The 16,384-nt window shown below is 43.8% G+C and overlaps 1 protein-coding gene across 1 annotated transcript in view; it reads left to right on the top strand.

The window, feature by feature from the left end:
• RYBP (RING1 and YY1 binding protein) overlaps positions 1–16,384 on the top strand; it is a 93,804-nt gene that overhangs the window by 67,848 nt on the left and 9,572 nt on the right. The window contains 1 exon segment of the mRNA XM_075321421.1: positions 8,582–9,100. Within this exon segment, the coding sequence (XP_075177536.1) occupies positions 8,582–9,100 (519 nt within the window).

The following is a 16,384-nucleotide window of genomic DNA, read 5'->3' as shown; positions in this document are numbered from 1 at the left end:
CACCTAGCTTTTCCAAACTAGTAGGAAGTCTCTTACTTCCAGGCATTGGGCATGTTCGCTTTAGTTTTTTTTTCTTCCCACTGCAACATTGGATCTGGTCGTCATACCATGCTCTACAGATAGGCCATGTATGTACGAGGTGAAACTTGGGCTTTACACCAAGTGGTGCAACCAGAAGCGTGAGAGCGCAGTTACACCTCCTATAAAAGAAAAGGTCTGAAGGGTGTGTGTGGTCCAAATTGGAGGAATCATTTCGACATGCCTCTGAGTGGTAGACTGTCTCTTTTGGTGGGATTCAACTAGTTATTTCTGATTGTCATCATCAGATGTTAAGTAAGTCTTTGACGTTTTCTCCTGTTCTGTGATGACGACGTTACAAGGATCGAGCAATTTGAATTTTGGCATGGCCAATCCTTCTGTAATTTAAAGTTTTTGGCAATCCTTGTTTCCTTCTACCCTCATCCTATTAGTGAACGAGACTGACACCTTCTTGTGTTTGGTTTCGTTGATTGGTTTGAAAGGCATCGTTATCGGACATTTGGCCCTTACTGATGAGGAACATCACATATCGAAACTTCAATGAGAACTTTGCCTAAAGGGGTCTTGTCCATTTTTAAATGGGTTTTCCATTTTTTAAGAAAACTTTAGATTTATGTAACGTAACAAAGCAGGTTGTCACCTCCCCTGGATCCAGTGCCGGCTCTCCAAAACGGCTCTGGTCTTTGTGGTTTGACTGCAATGGTGACCGATCAACAGCTTACATCACCACTGCAGACAATTGCAGAATGTGAAGGCTTGTGCCATGTTAGGTGATTTTGTGAACCCTGTGATATCGCTACAGTCAAACACTTGCGTCCGTAATAACAGGAGAGAACAGCTGCTGGACCCGGGGAGGGTGGAAACCTCCTGTTTGCATATATAAAAGTGTGACCTTATTTTCCTAGAGTGGAAAATATACCCTGTTTAATGGAGACAGGATAAATATATGATCGCTGGGGGTCTAGCTGCTGGGTTCTCCACCACCACCATTGTGATTGATTGGAGTGATAGTCCACCACTCCATACACTTCTAAGGGACTTGTGGAACATTGATATATCGGTCTCGTGGAAGATAATAAAGTGGTAGCCACACACAAGCTTCACCACTGCATTCACTAAGGGGGACATTGCAGTGTTAAATTCTCGGCAGCCGACCCCCAAACTCATAAATCCCTCTCCTATTGCTCTGGAGGACCTGTCGTCAATTATAAAGACGACCAATCAATGTGCACTGGGTATTGCTGGATTGCCCTTGCTTAGGCGCAGCAGGAAAACTTGAGTGCTCTTTTAGGTTTCCTCACAGATTGCAGCGGGTCACTGGGGCTCCCAGGTGGGTGTCATAACCTTACTGGTCAGGAAGCCATCTAATAGGGATTGGCCAAAGAGGTATCACGACCACAACGATTACATAGAAGCCTTAGATTGCTCGGATGTCTCGCCCTGTTACTCGGCAGTTTCTTCTGGCTGCCGATTATACCATGATTTACTGACAAAAACAAGAAAACCACAAAACCAGATACGAGACTATACATTTCATTAACAAGATGACTACTTTCTGGTAAATGTGGAAGGCCTCTGTCTATATTTCACATGTGAGATTTTCCCCCGAAGGCTCATAATGTATACGGCACTTACACAACGACTCTGTATTTTTCTTGAAAAACACGTTATCATCTAACTTCGAAAGGCTGATCTAAAGATGGTGGACCAATTCACGCTACTCCATTCAGACTCCATTTGCTCACACCACTTGGGCTCTTTGTTGCTCGCTTGCGCCGCTTGGGCTCTTTGTTGCTCGCTTGCGCCGCTTGGGCTCTTTGTTGCTCGCTTGCGCCGCTTGGGCTCTTTGTTGCTCGCTTGCGCCGCTTGGGCTCTTTGTTGCTCGCTTGCGCCGCTTGGGCTCTTTGTTGCTCGCTTGCGCCGCTTTGGCTCTTTGTTGCTCGCTTTGGCTCTTTGTTGCTCGCTTTGGCTCTTTGTTGCTCGCTTTGGCTCTTTGTTGCTCGCTTTGGCTCTTTGTTGCTCGCTTTGGCTCTTTGTTGCTCGCTTTGGCTCTTTGTTGCTCGCTTGGGCTCTTTGTTGCTCGCTTGGGCTTTTTGTTGATCGCTCGCTCCTCTTGGGCTTTTTGTTGCTGGCTCGCTCCTCTTGGGCTTTTTGTTGCTGGCTCGCGCCGCTTGGGTTTTTTTTTGTTTTTTTTCTTGTTAGCTCTTTGTTTTTTGACCCCTGCCCAGCTTTAGCTTCTGTCCCCAACCCTTCTTCCTACTTCCAACCACTACTTTTACACTTTTCACTAGCACAACCCCTTCCATCTTGTGTATCCACATTCCGCTAATGCCACCCTCGTCCACCTGATCCTTACGATTTTTTTCTTTTTTTCAATCGAGGTGTGTGTGTGTGTGTGTGTGTGTGTTGGAATTTGTAATTTTTATAAAGAGTGGTAAAAAACCCTGCTTTATTGGTTGTTCTCTTTAGATTTTATTTTTTTTAACAATCATTTTGGATTGCAACTTTTTGCATAAATGTCCAGAAAAATACCCATCAGATCTTCCACTAATAAGTTGGTTGTTATCCTTGTTACATTTCACATCTTTGTTTTACTAGTTTTTATTCTTTAAACAAATTCTGTGAGCCGGAGACTGAACTTTCTATAAAGTGTTTTGTTTTTTTTTCGTTTTTTTTTTTATTTTGTCATTCCCTGAAAGTGGCAAAACCGGCCCCTAAAGCCATCAGCATGCCTTTCCATCCCTTTTTATTAGACTATTCAAACCATTAGGCATCCAGTCAAGCTTGCAATTGAATTTCCTTACCTCTGGCTCCCCACGATCTGTCTAGTCAAAGGTCAGCGAACCCTTCCACTTTAACCTTTTAGGCATTTTAGGATTACAGAACATTCATCCCTGAGGAATCACAGGTTCTTGGATCAAAAGGGGGAATTTAATTTAACTTTTACTATTTTGGCAAGGGTACGCTATCATTTTTCTAATTAGTGCACAAGATACCGTAGATGGTCTGAATTGTGAAGCAGTTTGCACCAGAATCGTGAAAATGGTGCAACTAGTAAATGTGCAAATGTTTGGAGACTTTTGGAATGTTTACACCATCTGACAACTTTTTGAAAAGCACGGAGGGACGTATTTAAGCACCACAAACAAATCAACCACAACTTACAGCTGACAGGAGTGTGGCTCAGTGGTTAGCACAGTTGCTTTGCAGTGCTAGGTTCTTGGGTTTGTCTCACCAAGGACATCTGCAAGGAGTTTGTATGTTCTCCCCGTGTTTGCGTGGTTTCCTCCGATTTCCTCCCAGACTCCAAAGACATACCGATAGGTGATTCAGATTGTGAGCCCCAATGGGGGCAGCGATGATCACATCTTTAAAGTGCTATGGAATATGATGGCGCTATATAACCGAGTAACATAAATATTTCCTACGCTGGCGCACACAAATGCAAAGATGGGACAGGTTAAGGCTATATTCACACACTGCATCTTTTACTGCGTTTTTGGTTCATTTTTGAGGTCACAAAGATGTGACCTAAATGCATGCATTTCCTTTTCCCAGCAAATTCTGACATTTCTATTTTGCTGTCCACACAGTGCCTCTTTTTTTGGCTGCATCTTGAAGATGCAGCATTTAAATTCTGTTTGCGTTTTTGCCAGCGTTTTTGAGCCCTTCGAGTCAATAGATTTGACTTATTGGGCAAAATGCTTGTGTTTTTTGATGCGTTTTTGCCGTGCATTTTTTTTGGAGCCAAAACCGCTGCATCTTTGTCGTTAAGATGCAGTGTGTAAACCTAGCCTAAGAAGCACAAGCTTCCTAATTTTGGCACATCTAACTCCAGTGGACAAGAACTGCGGAGCACAGCGTTGGTCTTAATTGAATTGGCGCCATCATAGTATTTCTCCTCGCTTTACAATAAAAACACATTAACATTCGGCCAAGCGTTCATATATTGGATGAATGGGTGGGGGAGTCGGGAGACCCCTAACACTAGATAACTGTCCGCTCATTCAGTTGATCATTGACCAATCTCTCATCCAACTCCCTTAAGCATAAGACCACTTGGCTCAGCCGAGTGCTTCTGAGAAAGTGGTCGCCAGATGATTCCTGGTGACTGCTGATCTCCTGGAGAACAGAAATATTGGCCTGTCGGAAATCTTATATGCCAGATCCAACATCCACCTATGAGCATCAAGTGGCCAAACCCATTAGATGGTCGCCCAGTCCTATTGATTGAAATCTGCTAGCTGTGGTGACTTTTCAGAGTTTGGGGGGGCCTTTGGTCGTCATATATTTGGTCTTGTGTCTGGTCGTTCTGATCTCTAAAGCATGTATATTTTTGGCACCAAATGTTAAATCCCAAAAATATTTACAACTCTCCAAGGTCTCAATAGTTGCACATAAATTGGCCATGGTTGGGCAAAGACCTTGCCTGCTGGTCAGTTGTAGACGAGCAGATATCTCAACAACACATGTCCACCATTAGACAATTGTGGTTGCTTTTTTTTCCAAAACTGCACCATATTTATCTACAGGTTGTGTGTGGTATTGCCTGTGGAAGATGCGGCTGTTGTTGCTGCGGTGGCTGTTGTTGCTGCGGTGGCTGTTGTTGCTGCGGTGGCTGTTGTTGCTGCGGTGGCTGTTGTTGCTGCGGTGGCTGTTGTTGCTGCGGTGGCTGTTGTTGCTGCGGTGGCTGTTGTTGCTGCGGTGGCTGTTGTTGCTGCGGTGGCTGTTGTTGCTGCGGTGGCTGTTGTTGCTGCGGTGGCTGTTGTTTTGTGTTTTTTTTTTTTTGTTTGTTTTTTTAAGACCTTGTAAAAAAAAAACAAAAACAATACAAGTAATGGTTTAAAAAAAAAAAAGCCACTCGTGTTTCGTAGTCTGGTGCCCATTGAGGGTATGGGAAATATCTATATCAGCACATATCTCGAATTCTTTTTCATCTTTGCATTTCTAAAGTTATTCTTTTTGGCCATATTAGAAGTACATGTGGAGATTATTTAGGCTCATTCTTGACTGTCCTCAAATCTCCTGAAACATAGATTTTTTTTTTTCTTTAGTTTAATGATTCTGATTTTGAAGCCCAGGTTAACAAAAAAAGCGTTCCAATCTTTACCACCCATTAATGCCTATGAGAAAAAAAAATGACCAAAACAGAGTGGGAAATGCTAATTTTATTATTTTTTGGAGGAAGGGGAAGAGGACGTTGAGTTATTGGATCCTCTAAGATCCATCATCGCGTCTACCAGTCTCCACTCTCACAATTTCTTTCAATAAGTATGAAACTGTCATTCCCGAGACAAAATAATCATTCCGACTCCTTGGAGAAAAGCGGCAGCAGCTATTGTTGTGTAGAGCAATGCCGTGCTGCGATGAAGGCACTGCTCGAAACCAACGTGCTTGGAATCTGAGATTAGCTATGGACGCCTTTGCCTCTTTTCAGACTTGAAAGTATCTTCTTACACTTCTGGAAAGTAGCACAATGCGACTGATACTTTCCTCGCGACTCGTCTGGCTCCGAATTCTAGTGACCATCCGCATGAATCCTCAGTGTCTCTTTATGACTGGATCATCCTGGTCTGGAAAATTCGACACTTTGAGAACGACAAAAATATTTGTGTCTACGTATAATTGTAACTATATGGGCGAAGGGGTGTACTGCAGACTGGGAACCAGTTAGCCAAGAGACTCCAGGAGTAGTATATTTTTTGGTTTTGTCCAACATGGAAGGCAACCGAATGCACATTCTAGGAAGATTGGCTAATATAGGTATACAGGTAGAGTTCGTCTACAGAAGAGTCTTATTTATTCCATGGTGCTTTACATATGAAAACGGGTGGCATACATAGACAAGTACAATAATCCTAAACCATACAAGGCACAGACAGGGAGGAGAAAGGACCCCTGCCCGCGAGGGCTCACAGCCTACGAGGGATGGGTGAGGATACAGGAGGAGCGAGGACCCTGCCCGTGAGGGCTCACAGCCTACGAGGGATGGGTGAGGATACAGGAGGAGAGAGGACCCTACCCGCGAGGGTTCACAGCCTACGAGGGATGGGTGAGGATACAGGAGGAGAGGGGACCCTGCCCGCGAGGGCTCACAGCCTACGAAGGATGGGTGAGGCTACAGGAGGAGCGAGGACCCTGCCCGTGAGGGCTCACAGCCTACGAGGGATGGGTGAGGCTACAGGAGGAGCGAGGACCCTGCCCGTGAGGGCTCACAGCCTACGAGGGATGGGTGAGGATACAGGAGGAGAGAGGACCCTGCCCGCGAGTGCACAGTGTACGAGGGATGGGTATGGATACAGGCGAGAGGACCCTGACTACAAGGGCTAACGGTATACAAGGGAAGACTTGGGGATACAGTAGGTGTGGGTGGAGATGGTCCTGCGGTGGTACAGTGGACTGAGGGTTACTACAGATTGTAGGCTTGTTGGAAGAGGTGGATCTTCAGGTTCCTTTTGAAGGTTTCCATGGTAGGCGAAAGTCTGAAATGTTTGGGGCAGAGAGTTCCATGAGTATGGGGGAGCCATGGGAGAAATCTTGTATGCGATTGTGGTAAGAGAAGAGGAGATGAGAGGAGAGTAAAGGAGATCTTGTGGGGATCAGAGGTTGCATGCAGGTAGGTACCAGGAGACTAGGTCAGAGATGTATGGAGGAGACAGGTTGTGGATGGCTTTGTAGGTCATGGTTAGGGTTTTGAACTGAAGTTGTTGGGCAATGGGAAGCCAGTGAAGAGATTAGCAGAAGAGGGGTCGGGGAGTAGCGGGGAGAGAGGTGGATTAGTTGGCCACCATAGTTTAGAATAGATTGTAGTGGTGCGAGACTGTTAGAAGGGAGGCCACCGTTTAGAGTATATACGTTGGCTGAAGATGCCAATACACATTAGGTGGGTATGGGACAAACCAGCCAACAATGTCTAGCTTGATAAAGAAGGGTTGGGAATGTTTGCTTTTTACATGCACTTTACTTTTGTTTTTAAGGGAGACCAATAACAGTCCCCTACCCTTCCCCCAGAGTTGTCTGGCAGAAGCTTATCCCACCAAAGAGAATACATGTAAAGCCAAGCGTTTAGTATGGGTGGGCAGGGATTTGGGAGGAATAATGGATACTTTGTAGAACTTTTTAAGAAACGAACAGTCTACTGCATTTATAGGAATTCTGCTAAAGGTCCCTATACAAATTTGGCTAAAGTTGCCTGAATCGGTGCACAGGGGGGCCCTCTGACTGCCCCCGATAGGTGTTGGGGGGATAGAAGGATCCAGCCGTTTGGATTTCCAATGACCATCCTTTTGTTCCCCCCCCCCCTCCACCCCCCAGGTAAGCCATTATCAGAGACCGTAATGTGTATGGGGGGCCACAAGCTGTTATATCATCAAAATATTGACTATTTTTATTGACTAAATTATAAAGGTCACGTTGGACAATATATTGATTAAGCAGACCATTTTATCACCTGGACAGACATCGAAGTGGTTCCTGGATAATCTGTATTATCCCCACTAATAATCCTTGTGGAAAACTTTTTGGAGGAATTTACACTCTGGAGACTGAAGAAAGACTTTAGGCAATGCTATTATACAAGTGGTTGCTCATGGGCCATGGCCCTTTATGGTCCATATTTTACCCATTATGAAATTTTCAAGCATTGCTTAATTTTTTTTCTTAATGTAGTAATGTTCAACATAAACACCAATTATGGAGACTGGTTAGAGAGGGGAGGATCCTGCTGCAGGAAACCATGAATATGGAGACTGGTTAGAGGGGGGATGAGGTTCCTGCTGCAGGAAACAAATATGGAGACTGGTGGGGGGGGGGGTCTGTCTGCAAGAGACAAATATGGAGGCTGGTTTGGGGGGGTAGGCTCCTGCTGCAAGAGACAAATATGGAGACTGGTTGGGGGAAGACTCCGGCTGCAAGAGACAAATATGGAGACTGGTTAGAGGGGTAGGCTCCTGCAGCAGGAAACCATGAATATGGAGACTGGTTAGAGGGGGACGAGGTTCCTGCTGCAAGAGACAAATATGGAGACTGGTTAGAGGGGGGGGCAGGCTTCTGCTGCAGGAAACCATGAATATGGAGACTGGTCAGAGGGGGAGAGGCTCCTGCTGCAGGAAATTGTCTTATAACCAGACACACAGTGAAGACCAAAAGGAAACATGGCTGAGCTCATGAAACACACATTATATTTCTTTAGTTATTCCTCAGCTTTAAGGGAGAAATTACTGACCACTTTTTTTTTTTTTTTTTTGTGGGGTCTTTTAAAATGATAGAAAAAGAAAAATAATCCAATCTTTCTATCAACTGTACTGCTTTTATTCACTGGTTGTCCATTGTGTTGCAAATCAACACCAATAAGTGCTCTATGTATTTATTTTTAGGGGGGAGGTGCAGGTGGGGGAATCATAACAACAATGCCTTATCTTAAATATCCACTTAATCACTGGATCATATAACTTTGTGGACCTATTGTAATGAAAAAATAAGTTCTGTGCCTTTTTTTCAGATTTAATATTTTCCTTTTTTGTTTTTTGTTTTTTTTTCATAGGAAGCCTAGAATAAACTCTCAGTTAGTGGCGCAGCAAGTTGCCCAGCAGTATGCCACCCCGCCACCTCCTAAGAAGGAGAAAAAGGAGAGAATTGAAAAACCTGAAAAGGAGAGAACTGACAAAGAAAAACTAGAAAAGGAGAAACCCGAGAAAGACAAGCTGGACAGAGAGAAACTGGACAGGGATAAGCTGGATCGGGAAAAAATGGAAAAGCTGGACAGAGAAAAAATAGAAAAGCTGGACAGAGAAAAAATGGAAAAGCTAGACCGGGAGCGACTAGATCGCGAAAAGATAGACAGGGAAAAAATAGACCGGGAAAAACTGGATCGCGAAAGGCTAGACCGCGAGAAATTGGACAAGGAAAAGATGATTGACAGGGAAAAAACCGAGAAGGATAAGACTGATAAAGAGAAACCTGAAAAAGATCAGAAAGTTGAAAGAGAGAGGCACGAAAAAGAAAAGCCGGAGCGGGAGATTACTACAAGTGTTGTCAAGAAGACGACTTACAAAAAGACACGGTAGGTTCAGGACGTTGAGCGGCACCAGGGCTTGATACAACCACTAATGTTTGCCAAGTGTGGCTGATGAATATGATGGCCACAATTTTCTTCAGAATGTCTTGAGGTCCAGTTCTGGTGGAAAAGTCAATTTAGGGCACCATGCGTTCCACCAAATCTGGAGGTTCTACACTATGAAATTGGGTTCCATGTGGTGGCTTCCTTTACCAAGTTCTCACTATTGTATCTCATCACACCCTTGTAGGAGAAAGGGGCTAGGTCCCGTTTTGGCCAGTTAATCTTCTCTGTTGGATAGTTTGGTTAGATATTTGCTGGTTCACACCACACACAGGAATGTGTACTAAAATGGGTCACCAACTCTGTGTCTTCCATAGCAGGTTCAGGAGGAACATCAATGATTTGTATGACCTTGCTCCAAACAGATGTTGGTCAGACGTGAGTCTTTTCAAAACTAATAAGAACATAGTGTTTATATTTTTTTTTATAAAGGGGTTGTCCACTTAAACAAAAAATCTTTAGTTGTTATATAAAGAGTTACAAATAGCAATAACCTTATTGAAATCCCCCTGTTCAGAAATGGTAAGTAGCAGATGGGGTCAGATCAAGGAAACAAAAAATCCTAAAACATAACATTTATTAGATATACAGATAAAAGGGTGGACTGCCACCATAAAAGAATAAAATGTTTGTCAAGGGCTGCAGAATGTAAACTAACAGCCCCCAAACAGTATATATATAAGGCACACACTGATAGAGGTATGAATGTAAGTCACACTCAAACCTGTATAAGTAATAACAGCTGGGATGGTTGCTTCATCAAGATCAAACAATAATTGGCAACCATACAAATAGAAAAAACGGCCTTACCGTATTTTCAAAAGGGCATATGATGGTATGGCTCAAAGTCAGGTGACCCCATGTAGGTCTTGCATAAATACCTTTACTTCACTCAAACCATACCAAGGTACCTCCCGACGCGTTTCAAAGGATTATCATCAGGGGAGTCTTTTCAGGGTACAAGTCATCGTATCAGTAATCATACCAGACTGATATATAATCAAAATTGCCCCATAGGACGGACCCAAATAAAGTCCGGCAGGGAAGAACGCCCAGCCGCAAAAATATTCATACTGTCCCGATCCGGCAGCCAGACCAGGACAGTGTACACTTTTGCGGCTTGCATTATCAGCCTATCCATTCTGAGGACCTCTTGTGTTTACGACATATGGTTTTTTTAAGTGGACAATCCCTTGCTAGACAGTGGTTTTAGGCTATGTGCACACAGTGCGTTTTTCACGGCGTTTTTGTGCGTTTTTCGGGTGCTTTTTTTTTTTTTTTTAATGCCTCAAAACTGCATGACTTTGCTTCCCCAGCAAAGTCTGAGTTTTCATTTTTGCTGTTCGCACACAACTGTTTTTTTAAGCTGCGTTTTTGAGCTTAAAAAAAATGGACATGTCAATTCTTTCCTGCGTATTTCTGCGTTTTCCCCCCCATGCAATGCATTGTAAAAATGCAGAGATCAAAAACGCAGCCAAAAACGCACAAATTCGCGGTAAAAACGCATGCGGTCTTTGCTGTTTTTTGCCGCGGGTGCGCTTTTGTGCGTTTTTTAGCGGCCAAAAACGCAGCGTCAAAAAACCGCAGCATGTGCACATAGCCTTAAGCGGTTATTCAACCAAACCTGAGCCTCGAATCTTGTGTTTTTAAAGTATCAAAAAAAATTTTTTTTCAACAGAGTTGCTTGGAAACTTTTTGACTCTATTGCTGTTTTCAAGTCTGGTTTACCAAAATAGGTTCTAATCAATAGTGGCCGCATTTTCCACACCAGAAATGTTACTCCAGTCTCTGTCTGACGAAACTCATACCAATGAGAAGATGCACCAAAGTCATTAAGTGGCGTGCCCCTCCTTAATGAATTTCGTGCATCCTACTCAAAAACACCCGTTCGTTAAGACTGTCATGCAATTCTCCAATCTTAAAGAATTGGGTCTTTGGTGACTAATGCCACAAAAAACCCCAAAAATTTTGGTTTCAGACATGTCTGTTGTTGCCCGATTAGTTTTCTCAATTTGTACATAGGGAGTATTCGGAATTTTTTAGTGATGGGGTAAATTATTTTGAGTGGAATTGACAAGTTTTTGAGTGATCACAAAATTGAAACTGGATTTATTAGGATTCTTTAGGACTTTGGACATTTCCTTCATTAATTCTGTTTTGTACTTCTTAGTCTAAAGAAGTTTTTTTTTTTTTTTTTTTTTATAGCAGTTGACCCATTTTTTTTATTTCTTCTTCTTCTAAAACTGAGAAGAAGTTCCCTTCATAAACTTGGTAGAGATAACAGACTCCCTTCTGCTGCCACCAATAGGGAGAGATTCGGAGTTACTGCCTACTGAAAGATACCTTTAAGACAGAAATTCCACAAAATATCAACTTTTCCTCCCAAGCAAATTGTTTCCCAAATTGTCATTTTTTTTTTTTTATCACTGGGGGTCTAACCTAACCTTCGGGAGTCACAGCAATCCCAAACATAGGTCTGCAAAGCTCTTATTTATTTGGAGCAGAGGTACACATTCTCGACCTTCATCCATGCATTGTGTTATTGATTGCTGGAAATACAAAACATATACTGCTGCACTCTAAAATGCTAACAATGAATAAGGGAACTCTGGCATTGCATTACTGCTATAGGAATATTTTGAAAAAAACTTTAGCTTATGTATTGGCCAATGCATGTGAGCCCAATAACCAGCAACAAGGTGATCTCAATATAGTGAGACCCTAACTCAAATGCCTCTTATCTTTGTTTAAAACTTACATGTCTGGGCCCCTAGGATCCAGCTATTTAAGGAGGATAGACAGCCTGGTTATAGGGTAGAGTGCTCAGTCGCACAGAAATGCACTACAAATGTATCAAAAAGACTGACCAGCGTATTCAACAGGTGTGAACAGGTGCTACTTTAGCTTATGTTAGCCAGGTAGAGGCATTCGAGTTATGGTCATTATTCATTGTTAGCATTTTAGAGTGCAGCTGTATGTATTTTGTATTTTTATTGTATTTTCAGCTAGCACCTGTTCACACCTGTTGTATGTGCGGGTCAGGTTTTTTTTATATATATATTTGGATTGCTGGAAATAGTGGGGCACTATACTATTTTGAAGGCAGAGCATTTGCACCGCCACTCCTTTTTTAGGGACTGTTGGGAGTTCCCGACAATTGGATCCCCAGCGATCAGTAATTGGATAGGGAATTCTGTATGTTACTGACAAATCCATGGGAGGTGCCATAACTGTGATGGATGCGGGTCCCCCTACTGTGACCTGCATTTATCAGAGCAGGTCCATATAACTTGCAGCTCTCAGCAAAGAGGATGGACAACTCCAATAATCTCCTCCTTTACTTTGGTACTCCCTATAACTGCTATGTATCCTGTGTGTGGCTGCAGCAGGAGACTCCACTCCGCCCAAAGGACAAAATATAGTCAGATCCCGCCCCCTTGACTAATCCCATTTTGCAATCATCAGTTGAACATTCACCAAACGTTGCTGTATGATTTTTCGTCCTGATTTTTTTTCCGGATCATGCAGAAGATGCTGTAGGCTAATGTTGGAGGCAAAATGATCTCCTTTCTACTTCTGTCAATCATTTATACATTTAATGTTCTCTTGGCACATTTGAGCTCAACAATTAGACATTCACCAAGAATTCTATCTCTGAAAATATAGTCACCAAAACCTTAGAATAATCAACGAAGCTGGCGGGGTCGAGAACTAGAATCCAAAATTATTTCCCATAGTCATTATAAAACGTGAGACCGGCCTTGTATGACATTTCAGTCATAGCCCTGTAGGTAGAACCGCTTCTTTTTGAAGGATTTAGCTTTTATACCACTTTTTACTTCATTTTAGGATTTTCAAGGGATTTCTGTGCAAACCTCAATTGTTCTAAGAGCTACAGCTGTACACTGTGCAAAACCATTACTAGATCTGGATTCCAGTAAGGTTTGCTGAAAATACTGAGAACACTAAAATCCAAGTTCAGCATTAAACTTAGTGGCATACTTTGCATAAACCCAATTAAACGTTTCTCCTCACAGCTTCTTCTGGTGCACAAGCTTGACAAAGTTGTCATAAACCCTGTAATAACAAAAATAAAAAAAACATCCCTGAAACAGAACTCCTCTATCTACAGAACGGTCTCCAATCTTCTCTTTGTTTCTAAAATCCTGGAATGCTTGCTCTTCTTTTTATCTTATCCGCTCTCTCCGATACCACTCTTCTTGACCCTTTACTATCTAGTTTCCAGTCCTTAGGGGTGCTTCACACATAGCGAGATCGCTACCGAAATCGCTGCTACGTCACGGTTTTTGTGACGCAGCAGTGACCTCATTAGCGATCTCGCTGTGTGTGACACTGAGCAGCGATCTGGCCCCTGCTGCGAGATCGCTGCTCGTTACACACAGCCCTGGTTCGTTTTTTTTATTGTTGCTCTCCCACAAGGTGGTTACCCGATATTTACCTTCGTTACCAGCCTCCGCCGCTCACGCTGCCAGTGCCGGCTCCCTGCCCTCTGCACATGTAGCTGCAGTACACATCGGGTTAATTAACCCGATGTGTACTGTAGCTAGGAGAGCAGGGAGCCAGCGCTAAGCAGTGTGCGCGGCTCCTGCTCTCTGCACATGTAGCTGCAGTACACATCGTGTAATTAACCCTATGTGTACTGTAGCTAGGAGTGCAGGGAGCCAGCGCTAAGCAGTGGGCGCGGCTCCTGCTCTCTGCACATGTAGCTGCAGTACACATCGGGTTAATTAACCCGATGTGTACTGTAGCTAGGAGAGCAGGAAGCCAGCGCTAAGCAGTGCGCGCGGCTCCCTGCTTTCTGCACATGTAGCGACGTTATGATCGCTGCTGCTTCTGCTGTGTTTGACAGCTAAGCAGCGATCATAACAGCAACTTACAAGGTCGCTGCTACGTCACAGAAAATGGTGATGTAACAGCGACATCGTTGTTGCTTTCGCTATGTGTGTACCCAGTTTTATACGCTACAGAAACTGCCCTAAAGGCCCAGTCACGCACAACGACTTACCAGTGATCCCGAAAACGATGCGACCTAATAGGGATCACTGGTAAGTCGCTGGGAGGTCGCAGGTGAGATGTCACACAGTCAGATCTTACCAACGACTCAGTAACGATACAGGTCGCAGTAGCGACCTGTATAACAATCTCAGCAGTCATTGTGACCCTGTCACACAGCGTCAAACACAGCGATGTGTCCTGCCCAGCAGGACGTCGCCTTTGAAGAAAATGGCCTGGACCATTCTGCAACAACTAATGATCTCACAGCAGGGGCCTGATCGCTGGTAGGTGTCACACATAACTAGATCACTAAGGGGATCGCTACTGTGTCACAGAAACAGTGACTCGGCAGCGATCTCTCTAGCGATCTCGTTATGTGTGACGGTACCTTAAGTCTGTAATGATCTACCAACAGCTAAATCTAATGGTCCCAGCTGATTCTACTGGATCTCTCTGCTGCATTCGGCATTCTGGATCACCAGCACCTCCTCACTATGGCTCCTCTCGATCGGGCTCAAGGACACCGTTCTCTCCGGTTTCTCCTCTTACCTCTCCGATTGCTCCTTCACTGTATCTTTTGCCGGCTCCTGTTCCTGTCCTTTTTCCTTTTGTCAGGGTTCAGTTTTAAGCCTCCTCCTCTCCTCCTGTCCTCCCTATACACATCTCCTGTTGGCCACCCATCGGTAGATTCAGTTTCCAGTACCATCTCTATGCTGATGACAACCAATTCCTCTCCTGATATCACCACCACCTTTAATACAAAATACCAGGGATTGTCTGTCCGCTGACTCCAACATCATCTCCTTCATCTATCAGAACGGAATCTCCCCAAACTTGAACTTCTTGTGTTTCCACCCTATAATAGCCTACCTATACCCTATACAGCAACTTCTATCGGAGGTTCAACCATAACTCCCTAGCAGCACACTTGTCGGCTTGGGATTATATTTGACACGCAACTTTCCTTTTTATTCCTGCATCTAAGAAAACCTCTCCAGAATTCGACCCTTTCTCACCGTTGAAACTGCAAAACTCTTAGTGTCGCTCCTATTCACGCTCATCTGGATTACGGCAACTCTCTACTGATCAGTCTTCCTCTTATTAAACGTTCTCTTCTCCAATCTGTCCTGAATGTAACAGCAAGGATCGTATTTCTGTCCAGCCACTACACCGATGCCTCCACCTTGTTCCAGTAATTTCACTGGTTACCCATCCGATAGAGACAATATAAACTTATCTCTCTCACGAAGTTCTCTCTCTTCCCTTCCTGTGCTCTCCGTTCTGCAATTGATCTAAGATCCTCTGTTATCCCAACCCGCCCCCCCCACTTTAGTTTCCAATACTTCTCTCATGCTGCGCCAGTTTTCTGGAATGCACTACCCTGGACCAAACGGTTTTAACTCCAAGCTCCCGCATTTTTAAGTGAAGTGAGGTGATAAGTATTAAGTATTTTATTATAAAGGGTTACGGCAGAAGAAAGTGTTATGTGCAGTTTGGACTTTAATCTTTAGTTTATTGAATAAACCTTTTCTGGAATCTGGCTTTTTAATGGTTTTGCACTATGTACTGCTTCTTAAAATACCGGAGGTTTTCACAGAAATCCTGTGATAGTTGCATAAGCCGAGGAAAGCAGCGACTGGAAAATTTTACTAGATCTGTTGGAGTATTTTACGTAGAGATAGAAAAGTGAAATCTTGATTATCGTCGGACACTTATGTGACATTCTAGAGAGCGGAGGTGTCTTTAGTTTTTTGGGGAGAATTGTAAGACCGTAAGATCAAAAGGAAGTTATCCCCTATCCAACCGGGAGAGGGAGGTATAACCACTGAGACCCCCACGGTGTTGGACCTCCAGTCCATTAATCCTTAAAGGGGTTGTCCACTGCTAGGACAACCCTTTCTCATTTCCCATATTAGTCCCCATAAAAAAATAACCACGCCTGTACTCACTTCCTATGGCGGCGTACTTCCAATGATGTCGGAACTCGTGTTTTCGGAGCCTATGTGGCATTATTTGGTAGCGGGGATCGTGGGTTATAACAATGTCAGGTGAGCCCCGGGAACATGAGTTCTGACATCTTTGGAACCGCGCTAGCATTGGAAGCGAGTATAGGTTTTATTAAGTGGACAAACATATGGCATGAGAAGGGGTTGTCCAGGTAGTGGACAACCCCTTTAATGGGAGTGTCGAATTGTGTGGTTGGCTAACTTT

This window comes from Anomaloglossus baeobatrachus, chromosome 8 (assembly GCF_048569485.1).
Source record: "Anomaloglossus baeobatrachus isolate aAnoBae1 chromosome 8, aAnoBae1.hap1, whole genome shotgun sequence".
Lineage (NCBI taxonomy): Eukaryota > Metazoa > Chordata > Amphibia > Anura > Aromobatidae > Anomaloglossus > Anomaloglossus baeobatrachus.
Note: the sequence above shows the minus strand (reverse complement) of the source record. Positions and strands in the feature narration are given on the sequence as shown.